The 19272-nt window shown below is 39.4% G+C and overlaps 1 protein-coding gene across 1 annotated transcript in view; it reads right to left on the minus strand.

Moving 5' to 3' along the window:
* Positions 1–1308: 1308 nt before the first annotated feature.
* Positions 1309–19272, minus strand: part of LOC134642706 (nesprin-2) — an 87528-nt gene continuing 69564 nt past the window's right edge. The window contains exons 96-112 of the mRNA XM_063494659.2: positions 18447–18605; positions 17600–17766; positions 13497–13659; positions 12954–13144; positions 12260–12410; positions 11214–11396; positions 10469–10606; positions 10044–10245; positions 9392–9661; positions 7039–7172; positions 6779–6905; positions 5229–5431; positions 4953–5129; positions 3405–3533; positions 3005–3193; positions 2827–2909; positions 1309–2756 (exon numbers count right to left, since the gene is read on the minus strand). Coding sequence (XP_063350729.1) covers positions 2549–2756; positions 2827–2909; positions 3005–3193; positions 3405–3533; positions 4953–5129; positions 5229–5431; positions 6779–6905; positions 7039–7172; positions 9392–9661; positions 10044–10245; positions 10469–10606; positions 11214–11396; positions 12260–12410; positions 12954–13144; positions 13497–13659; positions 17600–17766; positions 18447–18605 — 2874 coding nt within the window. The 3' untranslated portion in view covers positions 1309–2548. The remainder of the gene's footprint in view (positions 2757–2826; positions 2910–3004; positions 3194–3404; positions 3534–4952; positions 5130–5228; positions 5432–6778; positions 6906–7038; positions 7173–9391; positions 9662–10043; positions 10246–10468; positions 10607–11213; positions 11397–12259; positions 12411–12953; positions 13145–13496; positions 13660–17599; positions 17767–18446; positions 18606–19272) is intronic.

Consider the following 19272-nt stretch of genomic DNA (forward strand, 5'->3'; position numbering starts at 1 on the left):
GTGTAAACCAGTAAAACAATACGAAAGAGGAGCCTTTGTTATTTATCAAACGCCGTGTTTGGCCAGCTTGCAAATAATCAGCGGAAGTAAATGTTAGTGACTCACTATTTAATTTTGAACACTATCTTTAGTCGATACTACAAAATTATTTTTTTGATAAAACAGAGATACTATAACTAGGTAAATTTTAATTTGGAAATTAAATTGGAAAAAGTATATATAAAATTCACAAACTCGAGAAAGAAAAGCACAAAATCATTTTCTCTAGCCAAAAATGATTGGTGATTTTGGGGCAAACAAAATGAATCCTATACAAAGGGTAGTGTAAGTCACAGAAAACAGATGCCGGTGCCACTCGGATGGAGCTGGACATGTGTAGCACATTAACAAGTGTTCTCTGAACCAAATAAAATCTTTTAAAAAAGGTCCCCCGAGTAGTCTTTCCAGAACTTCCAGTCCTAATCTCTAACTGTGATTATCTTAAGACATTGAATGATGTTATCCCTGAGGTTTTTGTTAGTGCAGCAGAGTACTGTGGGCTTGGCTTGATAAATGAAAACGGTTCCTTTACCGAAGGGACCCCTCTTCCACTTGTGCTCTGTCAACTCTATTCTTATCTTTTTATCCATTTTCTCCTTTTCCCGTACTCTTTCTGCTTGTCAGCTTTGGCACTACCATAGTACACATGCACTAATGAATAACAGAAATGAATAAATAAGAAAATAAACACAAACAAGAGGAGCCTATAGAGATTTTTTTTTTTAGAAAAGCAAATATGTTTGGCACAAAAGTGCATTCAGATCCTGATTTAGATCACAAAAAGCTGACAGACAAGATGCTCTTATAAGAAAAAAAAAAAACTTGTAGTGTAGTTTTTCTGTAGTGTTTCTAGCCAAGGTTTGGCATTTCTCCTGTTTGGTAGTGTGGATACCTCAAAAAAATAAAATAAAGGATAAGCCAGTCTGTTTAAACCAGTCAACATTTACTAGAAGAACAAAAAAAAAATGATTATAAATCCACCTTTTCAAGTTATAAATAAGCATTATATTATTGCATTCTGTACATAAACATCATGCTGAATCTACAGTGTTTCAACAGTGCAAGAGGAGGCGTGGAAATGTCCACTCACAATCTAGTCAAGACAAAATCACATCTAAAAAAAAAAAACTCAGTATACAAGAATGTGTTTTTTCTTTAAAAAAAGAAAAAAGACTTTCAGCTGGCTTTTTATCAAATACATTCAAATTTAATCAGCGCTGGTCTGCAGAGTTCAGCTTAGCAGGCAGGAAAACATTAAATGAAATGTGAAGAGTTCATGAAGTAAATGAAATATAAACATGCAAATCTCAAAAACACAAGAGTTCAGTGTCTGGCTAGATTAAAAAACAAACAAAAAAACAGTTTAGTCAGTGAAAAATCAAACTGTATGTAAATGATGGCTGTAGCCATCTTATTGCTTACTTTTTCTTGGTGTTTTGAAGTGGAGGATGATGAATCGTCATATGGTAGCCACTTGTCAGTGACACTGCCCTAATCTGTACTTTAGTTGGGCCTTTCTGGAGCGATCGTGGCTCAAGAGTTGGGAGTTCGCCTTGTAATCGGAAGGTTGCTGGTTCGAGCCCCGGCTTGGACAGTCTCGGTCGTTGTGTCCTTGGGCAAGACACTTCACCCGTTGCCTACTGGTGGTGGTCAGAGGGCCCGGTGGCGCCAGTGTCCGGCAGCCTCGCCTCTGTCAGTGCGCCCCAGGGTGGCTGTGGCTACAATGTGGCTTGCCATCACCAGTGTGTGAATGGGTGGATGGATGGATATGTAAAGCGCTTTGGGGTCCTTAGGGACTATTAAAGCGCTATATAAATACAGACAGGCCATTTTTCTGTACAAAATGAGCATCATGCTCTATTAAAAAAGACTAACAAATGAAACTCTGAAAAGTGTTTACTGAGATCACCACTCAATAAGACATAGGGACGTTTTCTCATGCACTTCTATATAACCTGACTTTTTTTTGCCACCATTAGAAAGGATTCAGGTTTAAGGCACTTGTGCACTGGCTTCACTTTTCAGACCGAGTTTGAAAATCCACTGTGGCTTCGTCATCTGTCGAATGAATCATTATTTATAATACGTAGCTTTTCTTTTTCTTAATGCTGTGACTTACGTGTTCTTACCTGATTAATAGGATAATTACTGTACCTCACTAGAAATAGATTTGGTGACTCGTCCCTCATCTGATGATAATCCTCGTGTTGGAGGATTATCATCAGTTATCAACACCTCATCTATGACTCCTAAAGTTTGTGTAGGTGGTCTCCGAGTGGCAAAAGTGATTGATTTCCTGAATGATGTTAAAACCTTTATATTACTAGACTAAATGATGCAAAGCTGGGGGTTTTTTTTGGCATGGTGAGTTTTTTCTTGATGGAAAGACAAAAGAGCTGCTGGCAAATCTTTACACTTTTCAGACTTTGGGAAACTGAACATGACAGCATGGTGACATACGTTCATCCGTTTCCTTTAGAAAGTTTCTATTATCGCATGAATATTACAATCAAGTGGGCGGTGGGCCGTTGGTGTAATGCAACATGGGGTAGAAGGACCGGGCGAAGTTATTGGTAAGGGTGCAGCTGGAGTCACTTTCCGACATTGGAATCAGGCAGGGCAGGAGCAGGAGGAGCAGCAGCAGGAGCTGAAGAGGGAAGGCAGCACGCAGGGCCCGGTAGAAGAAGGATCGAGGGGGAGAGGATTCCCGCTTCTCTCTGTAAAACACATCATGTTTAGTGCAAGAAGACATGAAATGCAAACACTGTTATCTGCGCTGCTACTTACCTTTGAGTGGAGGAGCCTTTCTTTGAATTTGCAGCCTCCTGAGAAACACTTTGACACTGGGTAGCTGTTGCAGATTCACAGTCCTGAGGTAAATAAAATGTCTACATTAATATGCTGTAAAAAAAAAAATTCATGACAGCTCTTGGATGTGCAGAAAGAAAATATTTTGAGCTTTTACCAGACGTTGCCGCAGGTTGCTGAGGTCGCCGTCCACCTGCTTCAGTAACAGCTTCAGCTTGCTCCCCGTCACGTGGAGTTTCTCCCGGGCCTCGTTGCTCTCTGTGCCGTCTTCAGGCTGGAGCTGAGACCACAGAGTCTGAAGGGACGCCTGATGAGCCTGCCTGTCCTGCAGCTCCTTTTGCAGAGCCTGCAGACCACAAACAACAAAAATAGTAACTATTTCTAGTGAACTTAACGGTGCGGCAAGCTGAATAAATGACTGGATAAAACATTTTGACTTCACATATTCAGTGTAAAAATATTGCTGCTGACACTGAAACAGTGTCAGCAGCAGATCTGTGAGGACAGTACTTTTTTTTTTTTATTTGTTGGTTAACCAAACATGCCTCTCTGCTTACAGTGAGTGTGTTGCTGTGCTGTTGCAGCGCTGTGAGAGTCGTGTCTGGGTGGCCGATGTCCACTGCGTAGCGTCTGCTCTCTGCGTGAGCGAGCCACAGCAGCAGAGAGTGGAGGCTTTCATGAAAGTCCTGTATGGGAAAAAGTTAAAGGTCATTTGTTACAGTGGAGCGGTTCAGCTGAAACTTCAGCTCATGTAAATTTTGACATTTTCATTTCTACTTACATCAATTAGATTTTTTTCCCTCCAAATTATGATAGGAAAAAAACATTTTTGCCAACTGCTTTTCAAAAATATTTTTTTTCTCTTTAACCTCCTAAGACCCGAACTCTTCCATGGCATGCATTTTTAATTTCGCTTTGATATTTGGGCTGATTGGGGCCCGATGAATGTAAAAACAAAGAATTAACAGATTCTTTTTTTTTTTTTTACCTCATTTTTGTTTTGAAGAAAAATAAAAGCAGTAGATAGAACAGTAGCAGTATAATGTCCTCGTAAGTGGCTATCAGGCCCTTGTAGAGCAAAATTGAGTATTTTGGTCTAAATAACCCAAAATGTGATGTCCACATATGTGGACACCAGGTCCTAGGAGGTTAATACTTTGCACACTGTATGCTTTACATGCACCGACTTCTCAAATTGCAGTTTACGTACACGTCCATTCCGACCTCACCAGCCACTATATTAGGTACAACTGATTGTTAACGCAAGAATCTAATGAGCCAATCACATGGCAGCAAGACGACCTGCTAAATTTCAAAGAGAGCATCAGAAAGGGGAAGAATGGTGATGTTGCATGGTTGTCGGTGCCAGACAGGCTGGTTTCTTGAGTCTTGAAACCTCAGTTTTGTTGCTGACCACGTTCACTTATTTATGCTTTCAGCAATAACCCACCATGCCACAAAGCTCAGATTACCTCAGTCTGGTTTGTGAACATGTCAATGAGTTTACTGTACAAAATTGTCCTCCACAGTCACCAGATTTCAATCTAAGAGAGCACCTTTGGGATGTGAAGCCGACAAATCTGCAGCAAATGTGTGAAGCCATCATGTCAATATGGAGAAAAACCTCTGAGGAATGTTTCCAGCACCTTGATGAATTTATGTCATGAAGAATTAGGGCGGTTCTTGAGGCAAAAAAAGAGGGTCTAACCCAGTGCTAACAAGCTGTAACTAATGAAGTGGCCAGTGACTTTATTTGCACCAGCATTTGCATGAAAGTCATTACACAATTATCACTGCACAATTCACAATAACAACAATCTTAGTTAAGTATTATTTAGTAAAATTGGGAAATAATAATGTTATCAATAAAATTCAAGTTGAAAATAGTTTTGTCACTTTTTTCTTGTCACTTGTCAAAGATTCTGCAACTTCACAAAAATCAGTTACTTTACTTTTGAAAGCTTGTTTGAACCGTGAACATTCAACAAAGTGTTGATACTGCTGTTATCCTTAAGTTTAGAAAGGTTTTAAGATGTGAATAAAATATTTTCTCTTAAAACAAGTCTCGAGTTTGTTTAATAGTCTGTTGTGGTATTTACTCTTACCTGGCACTGCATGAGCTTCTTCCTCAGGCTGGTGTCCCACTGCTGGAGGCCAGTACACGCTCTGCTCCAGTCTCTGTTCATACTCGTCAGTTTCTCCTGTGCTTCTGGAGCTTCCTCACTTCGCAGGTTGACTGACAGCATGATAGACTTGTAGTGAGTAAACATTTTCTGCATCTCCTGCAAATAAAAAAGAGCAATCATCCAATTTTTTTTGCTTTTTTTAATGATCAAAACAAATTCCTCATGCCTTTTTTTATGTTTAGTATTAAATCTTACCTTTAGTTCTTTAGCTCTGGCCTCCATCTCCTCAATACTGGCCGCTGGGTCAGACTCCTGAAGGCGGTCCAGCTCCGGGATCACATTTTTTAACCAGGAAGTAATGTTGTCGAGATCACACCTGAGCTGCTGAGGCTCCTCAGAGCCGTCACGCTCACTGCATCTGGACCGCGCCTTGAGCAATTCCCAGCGTTCAATCACACCTAAGAGTACACGAACATCTTTGAATGTAAACATATGCTGAAGATGCTCAAGCTCACAGAAATAAACAGCAGCAAAGGGGCCAGTTAACAGAGGAAACAGAGGCCAGAGGACACAAACTTGCATTGCTTATTTCTGGATGCACGTCTGGGTTTAAAATGCTTTCACTGGCTAAACTGCTGCAATGTTTATAATTGTTTCCTGACAATTTTTATTCATCAAGCTCTGCAGTCTAAGCTAATGTTCATGCACTGATATTAAAGCACTAAACACCACACAGTGACTCTTGTCCAACCCCTCCCTCTCTTTTTAAACTACTTTCAGGCATTTCTTCAAGTCAGAGACTATATAAAAAAGATCTATGTAGCTGAAAAGGAAAGCTGATGTGGAAGTGCAAAAGAAGTACTATTTCTAATGGCCAGTAGGGGGCAACGTATCCAGTTTCAAAATGAAGCGATAGTATTCCATGAGAAAATGAACCTTCTGCTCACTTGATTTATGCGCTAATGCTTCTGTGTTTGGTTTATGATGTCACTATTTTGGTCTTACTGAAGACAGTACCAAGCTTATTTACAAATTATGGACACCTCTGGATAAAATAGCAGAAGAAGCAGCATACAATATAGGGCGTGGCTCTAGTCCAATTGATTACTGATGCTGCGTCTACACAGAAAGTGATTGACAATGAAGTGATGAGCCGACACCACAGAGCGTTTAGTGATATTTGGCAACTTCAAGTGACTAGAAGCAGAAAAATACATGGCAAGTATTGAAGTAACAAGAAACGAGACCACAAGATACTGCTGACTCACTTAAGAAATGGTAGTAAAGGCACTGCTCAAAAAAAATTAGAGTAACACTTTTTAATAAGAGAATAGTATGAAGTCAATTAAACTTCTGGGATACTGATCAGTTTCTGCTGCTTCGGTGTTAATGAAATTACCCTCAGTTGCACTGAAGGGGCAACAATGAGGCAACCTTCAAAAACAGGAATGGTTTTACAGGTGGAAGCCACTGACATTTTTCCTTCCTCAAGTTTTCTGACTGTTTTTTCACTAGTTTTGCACTACCGGTAACATGAAGTGATACCTGGACCCTACACAGGTAGTTTAACTTCTCCAGGATGGCACAACAATATGTAGTTAGCACAGCCCAGAATGAGCCCTCAGCCATCAAAGAGTGCTAATAATATTATTCCCGTTTAAAAAAAAAACAAAACGCAAACCTGCTTTTGAAAACAGTGTGATGTCACGATTACTATGTCCTACTATGTCCATCATTTACATACAGTTTATAGTTTACCTGATGTTGGTGATTTTTGCAAAGCGTTCAGCATCTTTGAGGCTCACCTGACTGTTTGTCTGAGGCACTCAGTCCCGTGAGACCGAACTCCTCCGGCTGCTCCACGTCATCCAGGATCAGCGACACTCTGCTGATGCTCTCTATGCTCCTGCTGCACTCAGACATGAGACTCAGCTGGAAACAAAACAAACACACTTTAAGTTATTACATCTGGAGGAGCACACGGTCTGCATATGTTGTCTCAAATGCATTCCCAAGAGTGAGCTATTGTTAGTTTAACTACTAGAAAGAAGTTTTTGAAGCGTACATATCCCGGCTTTAGAGGGGTGCTGGTCAGAGTGCGTGTGGCCTCAGTGTGTCCCTCTGTGTCAGACTCAGTTTCTCTGTCTCCCAGTGCCCGCCATCTCGGAGAGTCTTGTACAGCCACAGACCTGCTTGATGCTGAGACGCAAAAAGAATAAAAAATGTCTTTGTCAGTATTTTCCAGTAATGTTACATTTAGATGTACTGTATTCTAAATATTATTATAATATTATTCTTTTACCTATTTTGACATATTTTTCAGTGTTGGATGTTCATATTTAAAAGGGCTCACAGTTTTAGATGCTCATTTGCAAATATGCACACACAAAAAAGCTCAGGTGTTTCTCAGACTTCTCTTTGGAATAAAAATGGAACTGCAGAATAAAAAAAAAAAATTGGAGCTGGAAATAAGCATTAGGTCTCCTTTTAACTGCAGGACACCAGCTTTCTGCTAAGAAATCATTTGCTCTTAACTATCCCTTGTGGGAGTTTTTGGATTGATTCACTGTAAGATCGGCATCTGGCATTTACTACTGTCTCTTTAGCTGATGTGTCTCGTGTGATCAAGCAAACATTCGAGGATCAACTACAGTGAATCAGATGCATTCAGATCTACTAAATTAAGTACATCTGGAACTCAACTCGAGCAAAAACAAACAAATAACTCTGCAAACAACAAATCAAAGATCTGCATGGTGGTGTTTACTCAGTGCTTATTTCATATGTTTGAGCAGTAAAAAGAGGGATTACAGCACAAAGAGCCAAGTAGGCAAGGCCACAACTGGAAAACACCTGCTTAGACTGGTGTTTCAAAGGAAATGGATAAATAACAATAATGTTATGGATGACACAGCACAACATTTTCCTACCTCCTGGTGTTACATGCACTGTAAAGTTCTAGAAACTAGTGGAGGACAGTGAGGTGGGCAAATGTGAGTGTGTTGGAGAATTGCAATATAAAAAAAGACAAAGATAAAAGGATGTTGGAAGAGGATGAAAGGATGAAATGAAAGAGGCTGAAATTAACACAAAGTTTGGACCACTGAAAGTAAGATGTAAAAGAGGAAAAGGGAAGACATAAATTCAGATAAAGATAAAAAATCTCCTGAAGAAAAAAATAAACCCATTGAAAGTGCAAAAAAATATTAAGACCTCAAATAAATCAATCATAAGCAGACCAGGACTTTGAAGTGTAGAGACTTGGGCATTTATATTACAAATATACAAGAAAAGGACACTGAAGGTGTTTTTTCCTTAAACCAGTAAAGTATCCAAGTGGAAGAGACAGCACAACAAGCAATTACATGCCAAGTGATACATGAGCAGCAGGAAGCTATTCTCTGGAAATATTTCAGCATGAAGAGCAGAGCTGTGAGTGCTGAAGATGCTCTTGAGCCTACCCAGTGACGAGGCGAGCGGGGCTTCGATAAATTCCTCCTGGGTCTCAGTCAACTCCACCTCTGCGAGAAGAGAGGGGTCAGACTAGAGATGTAAGGAGGATTATGAAATCTCTTTAAAATAAGACATCCTTTCTTCCAGAATCCAAGAAACTAAAAACTGAAAAATGAGAGGAAAAGGCTCAAACTTGTCCAAGTCTTTTAGTCTTTTGGATTTCTTTCTTTGTCTGCTTGCCTCCTTTTTTGCAACATTGAACATTGGTCTGTTTTTTAGGGCTCCAATGGATGATGCTGTGGATCGTTTGTCTCCGTGCTTATGACTGAGCTGTGGTTTATGAGTCAGTTGTTTTTTGGTAGTGAATAACATTCATTTTCAGCTGGTGTGAAAACTAAACAACCAAACAAAGAATTTTTGAAAACTTTACATCTCAGCAACTTGACATTTTTATAATAATACTGATTTTTAACTCACAGCCTAAACTACCGAGTGAACTGTCAAGGCAGAAATGTACATATTTATCCTCTCTAATTTATTCAGGACATCTGCAGATTTTCCCTGTTTTAAAAAAAAATGTGCGCTGGGCTTTCGTCTTTGTCTTCATTGGCAGTTAGTCAAGCAAGTTTCACACAGTGACTCATCACAAAAACGATGCAGGTTAAATGCTGAGTTGCTCTCAGTCTCTAGAACTTGATTTGGCTCTTTGTGATTATGCAGAATGACAGCAGGAGTTACTTGTTAGTTGTATGTTTTGTACCTCTTATTAACTCCCTTTTTAACTTTTATTTTACAGGTCTGGGCTGACCCAAGAAGTGTGTCAGCACGACTCTTTGGGGTTAAATTGGTAGGAATAACACTGTAACACTGTTATTTATCTACTACTTATTTATTTTGGTGCTTTGGTATAAATGGTTGTCTTTATCTGTGATCAGAGCAGCCTTGGAGGCAGACTTTAAATATACCTGACAGCGCACTGAAGTAAGCTCCCTCTTCCTCGTTCTCTTCCTCTTCCTCATCATCCTCATGTGATGATGACCCTCCTACGTCTACGGTGTGGTCCCACTCCAAAGGCAGTGAATCCGGTGTCTCCCGCCCTGAATGCACCAGGGGCGAGGACAGCAGGAGAGTGGGTGTGGCTGGAAGGCTTCCAAAGCTACGCCCAAGCCACGGTCGGCCAATCAGCTCCAAGCTTGATTCCAGGGAAAAGGTGGTAGAGGGGATCTCTGGTTCTTCTGTGATCTAGGACAGAGAAACTGGTACTCAGCCAAGTGTGAATGATGCATGCCTGTCCTTACACTGGTAACAAACACCAAGTCCTTGTTAGTTTTAGAACTGACTCTCACATGTTATGCATAATTTGAAAAAAATTGCATAGAATCAAGCAATAAACACGTTTGTATGGATCGCTGCCAGAAACTACGAACATATCTGGAAAATATTGTGCTGGATATTTAAAATAGGTTTAAAAACATGACAAAAAAACCCTGCATGCATGTATAAAAGTCATAAAAAGAAAAGTATATAAAATGATAAGGGATATTTTCTTATTTATAATATGTTAGACATTTTGTTATATCTGCATGAATTAGACTGGAATCTGAAAAATGTGTGCGCCTAGGCTTACAGGGGGTTGGCTGAGGCGCTGATGGAAGCGGACCAGTCTCCTGAAAACTTCCTGGCAGTAGGAGTGCAGTTCCTCCAGCTCCTCCTCTATCTTCGCCGCATCCTGCGGTGAGCTCTTCTGGATCAGGCCCTCTCCAAACACAATAAGTCCATCAATGCGCTCAGTGTTCAGGGTGATCTCCTTCTGGAAACTCTGCAGGAAGAGGAAGGGATGAATGGGTGGACAGAGATTGAGCGTTTAAACCCAAAGGAACAAAACGCAGCTTCTAAAAAGATCTGTAAAAGCATTCAATAAATAATTCTTTCCAAAATATTGCCATAGCTAAAGCCAAGACCTTAAGCATCTTAACATGCAATTCTTATAATCACTAGGAGACATGGTTTTGTGTGTGTACAGTACATGAGCTGTGCCTCACATTGAGCTGCTGTATCTTCTGATGGACATCGCTCTCTGAAAAGTGCTCAACGTTGGTGAGCTGCAGATCGAGGTTGGTCAGCCACACCAGCAAACTTTCCCTGGTCCCTTCAAATTCCTCCCTCTGACTGGTGAAATACTGTGAGAGAAGAAAGCAAAGCAGTTCATTACGTCCTCTAGTGAAAGCTTGACATTAATACCAACTTGTCAATTTAAAATAATAAGCCAGAGATTTACAGTAAAATGTGCAATACAAGACAATTTCAGCTTTTATAAAAACAACTGGAAACATTTGACTTTTAAAACGAGTAGAAATCACATGGTGTCAGAATTAAATGTATTTATGACATTTATTACGAGAAACAGCCCATTTCATAGATCAACACATTAGCAGGGGGTCTTTCTACAGCTTTACCGATTACACAATTATTATTTCAAACTGTTCTGAACAATGCTGCAACTATAATTTCAGTAAGAACACACAAACTAATTTGCCTATTAATTAAATGTGAAACAAAGAAAGAAACATTGCTTGTGTGCATCATGTTGTAAATTTTTAAATTAGAATAAAACAAAAATACACTCAATGAGTCAGTGGCCTTTATGGGAACTGACAAACCCACCCCCATATTACGACCAAAAAAATTAAACTAAAACTACCGAAAATGTACTCTGAAAACTGACTGAAATTAAAATAAATTGAAAACAAATCTAAAATGAGATTTCAAAAATAAAAGTTTCTGTACCTTGAGCCTGCGGAGGATGGCGGCCACTCTTCGGTGCAGTGTATCCCACCGCCGGTTGCCTTCATGGACCATTGCTTTGAGCTGGCTGGCTCGGTCAGTGCGGTTTTCCCTGGCCAGCCGGCGGTACTGATTGTTGACCAGCTCCAGCTGGGTCAGTCGCTCATGAACCTGCCTTTGGAAACCCTGAAGAAGAGAGAGGAAGCATGGACAATTCAGTGTCTTTATTTCCTTAGTGTGAAGAATTGAAACATCCTCGATTTCTTCATTATATATTTTTCTAAGAAAATGAAAAATAGGTTCAGTGATCTATTGAAACACGTGCAAACATCAATGGAAATACAATATATAGGTCAAAGACAGAGTTTATATTCTTCTAATGACCTTGAAATTCAATATTTGGGATGACCACCTTTACTTTTATATAGCCTGAACTATTCTTGCAGTGTCTCAAGGACAATCTATGACTGATAAGGTTCTTTTATGTGTTCTATCCAGGTCTACTTTTACTACACTGGCAGTGTGTTTGGGATCATTGTCAAGCTGAAAAGGAAGCTGTTGCCAATCAGATGCTTCCGAGTGTCTAACTGGCACCACGCTGCCAAATCTGACAGCTGTTTTCTGTGTTTGTGATTTCATCCATTTTGAGAAGATTCCCAACACTACTAGTTGAAATATATCTGTAAACATGATGTCAGAGGTTTGGTGTCATGGTTTGACTGTAAGGTGTTGACTCCCTCAGCTCATACTCACGACTGATACATTTCAAATTTGGATTCATCACTCCATCAAACGCGTTGCCATCGTTTTCCACTCCAGTTCTTGTGTATTATTTGGCATACCTCAGCCTTTTCTCCTTGTCTACCTTCCTTAATAATAGCTTTTTGGCTAAAGATACAATATAAAATTGGTACTTTGTTAAATTGACTGTTATGCATAGACAACACTGGTTCATCCCTTGAGTTGCAACTTCTGACTTCAAACTGATAAAGATTACTGATGATCAAACAGAAACAAATCTTCATCAAGCTAAGCTCACAACAACTGACCTCAAACTTCTTGAGCTCCTCTTTGGCGACAGTAAAAAGGACATCAGCTGAGTTGGGGTTGGCAGCGGTTCGCTCAGCCATCTTGAGCCAATCCTCAAATCGGGAGTAGTCATTGAGAAACTTACACCAGAGTGTCCAAGTCTCCTCAATCCTGCGAGCAGACATCATGATGGAATATTTGTTTCTGTAATGTTCAGACTCTGCGTACGTCTAAAGCAGGGGTGCCCAATCCCAGTCCTCGAGAGCTACTGTCCTGCAGCTTTTAGATGGATCCTTGTTCCGACACACCTGAATCAAATGAATGGCTTGTTATCAGGCATTTGCCAAACTTGATGGCATGCTGAAGAGGCAATCAAACCATTTGATTCAGCTGTGTTGGAGTAGGGATGCATCTAAAAGCTGCAGGACAGTAGCTCTCGAGGACTGGGATTGGGCACCCCTGGTCTAAAGCATTAACCTAAAACTTTTAATCAACATGAATTATTATTTAGAAAAGAATCTGTGTCATGACATCAGCTGAACAGAAACATAAAGAAGACCCCGTGATAAAAATCATGAGCTTCAAATCGACATTTGGGTCCAGTTTGTTTAATATTTTGTCATATATCATTTATTATATTTGTGACAGTACAGAAAATTACAGTAACAGACATAGAAGTTTAAACATCAGTATGTTCTTTAGCTCCTACAGTACCTGAGCTTTCGATTCAGAGCCATAGCACAGATGGTCCTCCAGCGCTGGTCCAGGCTGCGGCTGGTCTCCTGCAGGGAGTCGCTCTCCGCCTCAGTGCCACCAGTAGCATCTTCATCCCGCAGCAACACATCGCACAGACTGAGCACGGATGCTACACCCTCCGTGTGCTTCTCAATGTCCCTCTGCAGCTCCTGGACAGACATAAGGACAGGTATCACATCGGTCCATACTGTGCTACAAACCTCATTTATTAAACATCAGTCCACAGACAGAGGACAGCGAGGCACTGCATGTGACCACCTCTCCCCAAATTAAACAAAGGACAGATATGAATTATTAATCATAAACAGACAAAGAGTTGCAAGGAGTGAAAAAGAACCTTTAAAACAAACAAAAAAGAGAGAAAAAAGGTTTACAAAAAAAAGGGAAAAAATTAAAAAGGAGATGATGTGCTGCAATAACAATCATGTGATGCAAAATTGCTTGTTTGACATTAATAATAATAATAATGTCATAATGTGTTGTGAAGGTGCATAAGTCCACCTGCTGCTCTGCCAGCCTCCTTTGGATCTCCTGTTCGTGACAGATGCTGTAGGTGATGGGTCTCGACAGCTCGGCCTCGATGCGAGAAAGCCATGAGCGGAGGTTACTCATGTTTTTATCCAACTGCTGCATCGTCACCAGAGTTTCCTTCAGCTTCTTCACCCTGAAAGGACACAACCACATCAATGTGAAGAAAAAAAAAAAAAAAAAAAGATAAAAAAATCTCTTTGAACTCCTTCATTTGATATTAACAAATAACAATCTGGGGGTTTCAACCCTTATTAAGGTTTAAAATTAAGTGATGAAACTGCTGAACAATCACCTGAGTTTAAAAAACAAAAATCAATAGAAATAAAATTGAATAAAAAAATGAGAATACAAAAAAGTCAAAAATGTGAAGCACAGAAGACAACAGAGAATAGTGAAAGAAAAAAGGATATGAACGAGAAAATAAGGGTAAAGAAAACTAGTGAATGAGAGAAAGAGGGAGAAAAAATGATATGTAATACAATAAACTTTACAGTAAACAAACTAATTACAAAATTAAAAAAACGTGAATAATTAACCTCCTAGGACCTGGTGTCCACATATGTGGACATCACATTTTGGGTTATTTAGACCAAAATACTCAATTTTGCTCTACAAGGGCCTGATATCCACTTACGAGGACATTATACTGCTACTGTTCTATTGAAATTTTAAATGAATATCCTCATATGTGGCTCTTATTTTTCTTAGAAACAAAAATTAGGTAAAAAAAAAAAAATCTGGTAATTCTTTGTTTTTACATTCATCGGGTCCCAATCAGCCCAAATATCAAAGAGAAATTAAAAATGCATGCCGTGGAAGAGTTCAGGTCTTAGGAGGTTAAAGTAGTCAAAGTACTAAACTGATGATCGCTAACCCTTTAAAGCTAAGTGTATCACTTAGTTGTTAAGAGTTTTTGAGACTTCTACATCATCAGGACTATTTTTCCCCAAAAATCTTAAATAAAGTGCACAATACATTTTAGGGAATAAATTACATTTAAAAAAATGCCTGATGTAGCAAATATGATAGAAACTAAAATTCATATATGCACATTTATATTTATGTATTTATTTGTTTATTTATAAATTTCATCAGGAGGTTCAACATTCCCATTGCGAAAAATTAGAATTTTTCTGGCTATTATTTCATGGTCCTGGTTTTCAAGGGTTAATCATTAACAGTGTAAGGAAGGAAGGAAGGAAGCAAAGAAGGAAGGAAGGAATGAAGAAGAAAAAGAAAGAGTTCACTAGCCTTCAGCCTTCTCAGGTATCCTTACTAGAACTTCTAAAGTAACCATGACAACTAACACCCGTATGAAAGAACACACTCACACACACACACACATAGAGCGCCACAGTGACTGGTGTCATAGCAACGTATGGAACAATAAAAGCTCTCTTCTGAGCATTAAAAGCCTGAAGTGTGCCCCATTTGGGAGTTTGAGTTAATTTACCCATTTGATCCTTCCTCTGCTGTTGTCGAGGTCCAGCAGAGCCTGTCAAGGGTGAGAGTGGAGACGCTCTTCACCGAAATAATAAGCACTAAAAAAACAGCAGCAAGTGTTATTGTCTGCCTCAAGAATGTATGAAAGGGTCCCAACAGATAACGGAGAAGTGAGAATGTAATGAGCGGGATATTTTGAAAACCTAGTTAGGAAAAAGTTGGGATGCCGTATCAAACCCAAATTGTATTCACAATAGACCGTAGAAAACATCCTAAATATTAAAATAAAACATTTTAACATTTGATGAGAGAATGTTATGGCAGCAACAGGCCTCAAAAAAGTTGGGAAGTGGCCAACAAAAGGCTGGAAATGTAAGTGGAGCCAAAAGGAAACATCTGGAGGAAAATTTTGTAACTAATTAGTTAAATTGGTGACAGATCAGTAACGCGATTGGGTAAAAAAAAGAGCAGAGGTTCACCAATCCACAAATTATCAGGTTTGCAAATCAATGAATTCATTTTTATTTACATTTTACAAACTGTCTCTTTTTTCTTTTTTTTTAAGTACTTAGAAATACATCAAAGTAGTAGTAGAAATTAAAGTGACCTACAAATGGGTCATAGAAACCCATTGTAGGTTGTTGCTAGGTAATATGATGTTGTCATTGGACATGGGTGAGAACCTTCATTAGTACTTCTATGCCAAGTTTGTTTGGTCAATTAATAAAGGAGTAGGAGGAATACATGGATATTATTGGACCAACCAACGTAACGTTTAAGGCAAATATAAAATAACTTTATATTTTCTCTAGTTTATCTAAAGGTTAATGAATCAGTATGAGCAAGCCCTATAATCAAAATAATATTTTCAATGCTAAAATATAATTAGTCATGTCAAATTTACTGTTTTATAAAAAAGCACATTATTAAATAGACACACTTACTGAATGGATTAAAATGGAAAATTAAAAACACAAACAAAAAACCCAAACTCAAACATTTTCCCAGCTTCAGTCAAAATATTAATGTATATTTTGATCGTTTATATGAGAAACTACTGTGGCTTAATACAGTCAGTATAAATTCTGTTCAGAAAAACATTCTTCCACTTTGCAGATGCAACCAACGCGGTCCACTAACCAGTCTCTTTCTCCCATTCACTCCTCCTGCACCTCTGACAGGCTAACAAAGGCCAGCAGCTTCACGCCGAGGCCAAACAAAGAAACAAAACCCGGTCAGAGGCACTCGCTCAGGAAAAGGACACGAAGAGAATGGATAGAGAAAATGAAGCAGAAAGGAGCTGGAGGATAAGCGAGGATGCATGGCTATAAAGTACAGCTGACCACAGGAGGGCTCAAAGTTAGCCAGACACTGACCTCCAAAAGGCATTTACTGTTCTTACAGTACTTGTTTAATCCAGTATGATGTTTTTTAGATAATTATTCCCTGAACTAAAGATTTAGCTACACACTGCAATACAAACATGGCTATTTAAATCATGCCTACTAGCTCTTGAAAATAAAACATAGATAAGGAGCATGAATGCTCCTCATTCGTGCAGAATTTTCACTTCTGCAATTTACATACAGAAGTGTATAAAGAAACCTCATAGTTTCACACTTTTTTCCCATTAGAAGCATCTAAATTAATTTAGGTTCCAGGTCTTTGCTCAGTTAAGTTCACTAGCAAACGTTGGCTGACTGTTCTGGGTTTAAAAAGTGCATGCCATATTTCTAGCAGAGGCAGACAGTTAAAAAAACAGAGACAGTGTAGTTCATCTATTGGCAGCATTATAGGATGGCAGAGAAACTCTTCTCCATCAAGAATTCTTGGCTCCCATCTTGTCTACATGTGGTCAAGCCAGCTTAAATCTGCTCACTGGGTCTTTTGAGAGGGCCTCAATTTGAAAATCAGCAATTAATACATACCGACATATGTCTCCCTCCCACCCACCCACCTTCAATAGTTATCCCAGTGATAGGCTACAGAGAGGGAGGAGTTTTTTCAGAGTGGACATATGCTCCTGTCTGAAGCTAGGCGCAGCCAATCTTTTTCATGGTAGAGGTGGAGGGGGTAAACAGCAGTGTAAAAAGAGGAGTCTGTATCTCCTGCTCTTCCACAGGACTGTCCATCTGTTTTTAAGGGGTCAGGGGGGGCAGTAACAGTTTACAAACACAGAGGCTTAACCTCTGCAGTCTGAACATTGGAGGCCATGTATTCCTGACAGCTGCAGAGCATAGCTAACGCAGCAGCAGGTGGATGGATACCCAGAAGAGCTGCTGTTTAATTACAGCCTTTTTGGTCCTTAATTATGCCTTTTACTGCTGAGCAGGTTTGATGTGAAAAGTGCTGGGTGGGGGGATAATGATGTGAATTTCTGGTTCTGTACACAGTAAACCTGAATCTTCTATAAACCATTGGCCACATGCACAAATACACACTTCATCTTTTATTCTTACTGTAATTTTACCTTTAGTCTTTGAAAGGTGCTTCCTGAATGGGGAGCCACACTGTATATACACAATTTGCTTTCTTAAGTGCCTTTTGCAAAGTGTTTAACTGGCATAAATAAACACTTTAGTTAGCAGGTCACACCATGCAGCTTCTGTGACGGCTGTGGTCGCGCTCACCTGGCTTCGATTTGGTGGAAGAGGTTGTGCCAGCGCTGGTTGACTTCCTGCAGCGACTCGTGGACCTGTGCCTGCTTGGCCTCGTCACTGGCTAAGAGCAGCTGCTCTCCCAGCTGTTTCAGGTGGCTTTTATTCTCACTAAACAAGTTAATTTCCTCCATACAGTCCTGTGGAAACATGAAACGATGCTGATATATGAACATTATATCCTTTGTGAACATTTAGTCCTTAAAACAGCAAGTAACCTTGGAAAAACCTGGAAACTATTCCAGTGGTCCTCAAACCACATCAAAACTCATGATTAGCGATATAGGGCAATTAGCCAAATGTTGTCTGTTTTTTCTTTATCGGGAAAAAGTTCACACCTAATCAGGTTTTAGTGCAAAGGCATGAAATGGATGAGTTATATTTATTCAGCCTGCCCATTTCCATTCCTTTAAGCACTGTGTTTTTTACCAGAAAGTATTTTCTTTAGCTACTATCTTAATAACAAGTACTGACAAGGGTCTCCAATTTTCTCCGGTCATCTACAAGCGAAAAAAACAACCTCTAAAAAAAACTGTAATCATACTTCATCTTGAGACAGGAAGGACAACTGTTGTGAAAAAACAAAAGGCCTATAGATCTTCAATTCCAGGCCACCATCTGTTATAAACACAGCACATGTTGTTCATATATGGACTTAAAATAGAGCTTATATGAGTGCTTTGAATGCCTTAGTTCATGAACTAGTTGTTGGAACACACACTTCCTCAAAGTAATGTCAAAATAATACCCATAAACAATCCCTTCGTTGACTGGAGTGATTATGGTCCGTGAAACTCCAGTGTTGGGCAACGCCTCGTACCTTCTTTAGTTTCTCCACCATTTCTTTGATGCTCAGCTCTTCCCGGTGGCACACTTTGCTCTCCATCTGAGTCAGCCAATCACAGAACTCCTTGTTTTTGTCATTGAAGATGGTCCATGCATTGAGACGATCTGCGATTTCCTGCTTGCGCGATGACACCTGGGAAGAGTCAAAGCAATAAAAGTGGTATTTAAGCAGTGCTGTAAGTTGAAGATTACAAGTGTGAACTACCTGTTCTCAGATAATCACCATGCTATGTTTGCACATTGGGTATACTGCTACAATATAAAGCCCCGCTAAAATAATTCACTCTAATAAATCTTCAGTGCTGGCAGTTACAAAGTACTATGGTGCAGAGCACATCTACTGATTCTCTAACTAAAACTTTCCAAGATCTTTTACAATGTTTTGTTACAATTAACAAGCAGATCATGGAGAGAAAAATCATCTATAGTTGTAAACGTGGTACTTTCTTTGGCAAATTTACTGTCGACTTGCAGGAAACAACAAAAAGAGTGGTGACAAAACCTCTTTATGACTGTCAGTCCAGTCTGAAACAGGGTTAATTGTTTTGACTCCCCCTGGTATGCATCCAAGAAACAGTCTGACCCAAATATAGTGCACAAAAAAGCATTTGTGTGGTTGAACTTGGTGTAACTGGGTGTATAACTGATGAAATTTGTAGGGCACTTCAAAATCCCTAAAGCATAAAAATGTGTGATTACATGGTATTAAAGATTAAAACATGGTAAAACCGACCAAATATGTAATGTTCTCTTGCTACAGTTAAATAGCATTTCATCTCCAACAGAATCAGTAATCAACT

The sequence above is a fragment of the Pelmatolapia mariae genome, linkage group LG15, assembly GCF_036321145.2.
Source record: "Pelmatolapia mariae isolate MD_Pm_ZW linkage group LG15, Pm_UMD_F_2, whole genome shotgun sequence".
NCBI lineage: Eukaryota > Metazoa > Chordata > Actinopteri > Cichliformes > Cichlidae > Pelmatolapia > Pelmatolapia mariae.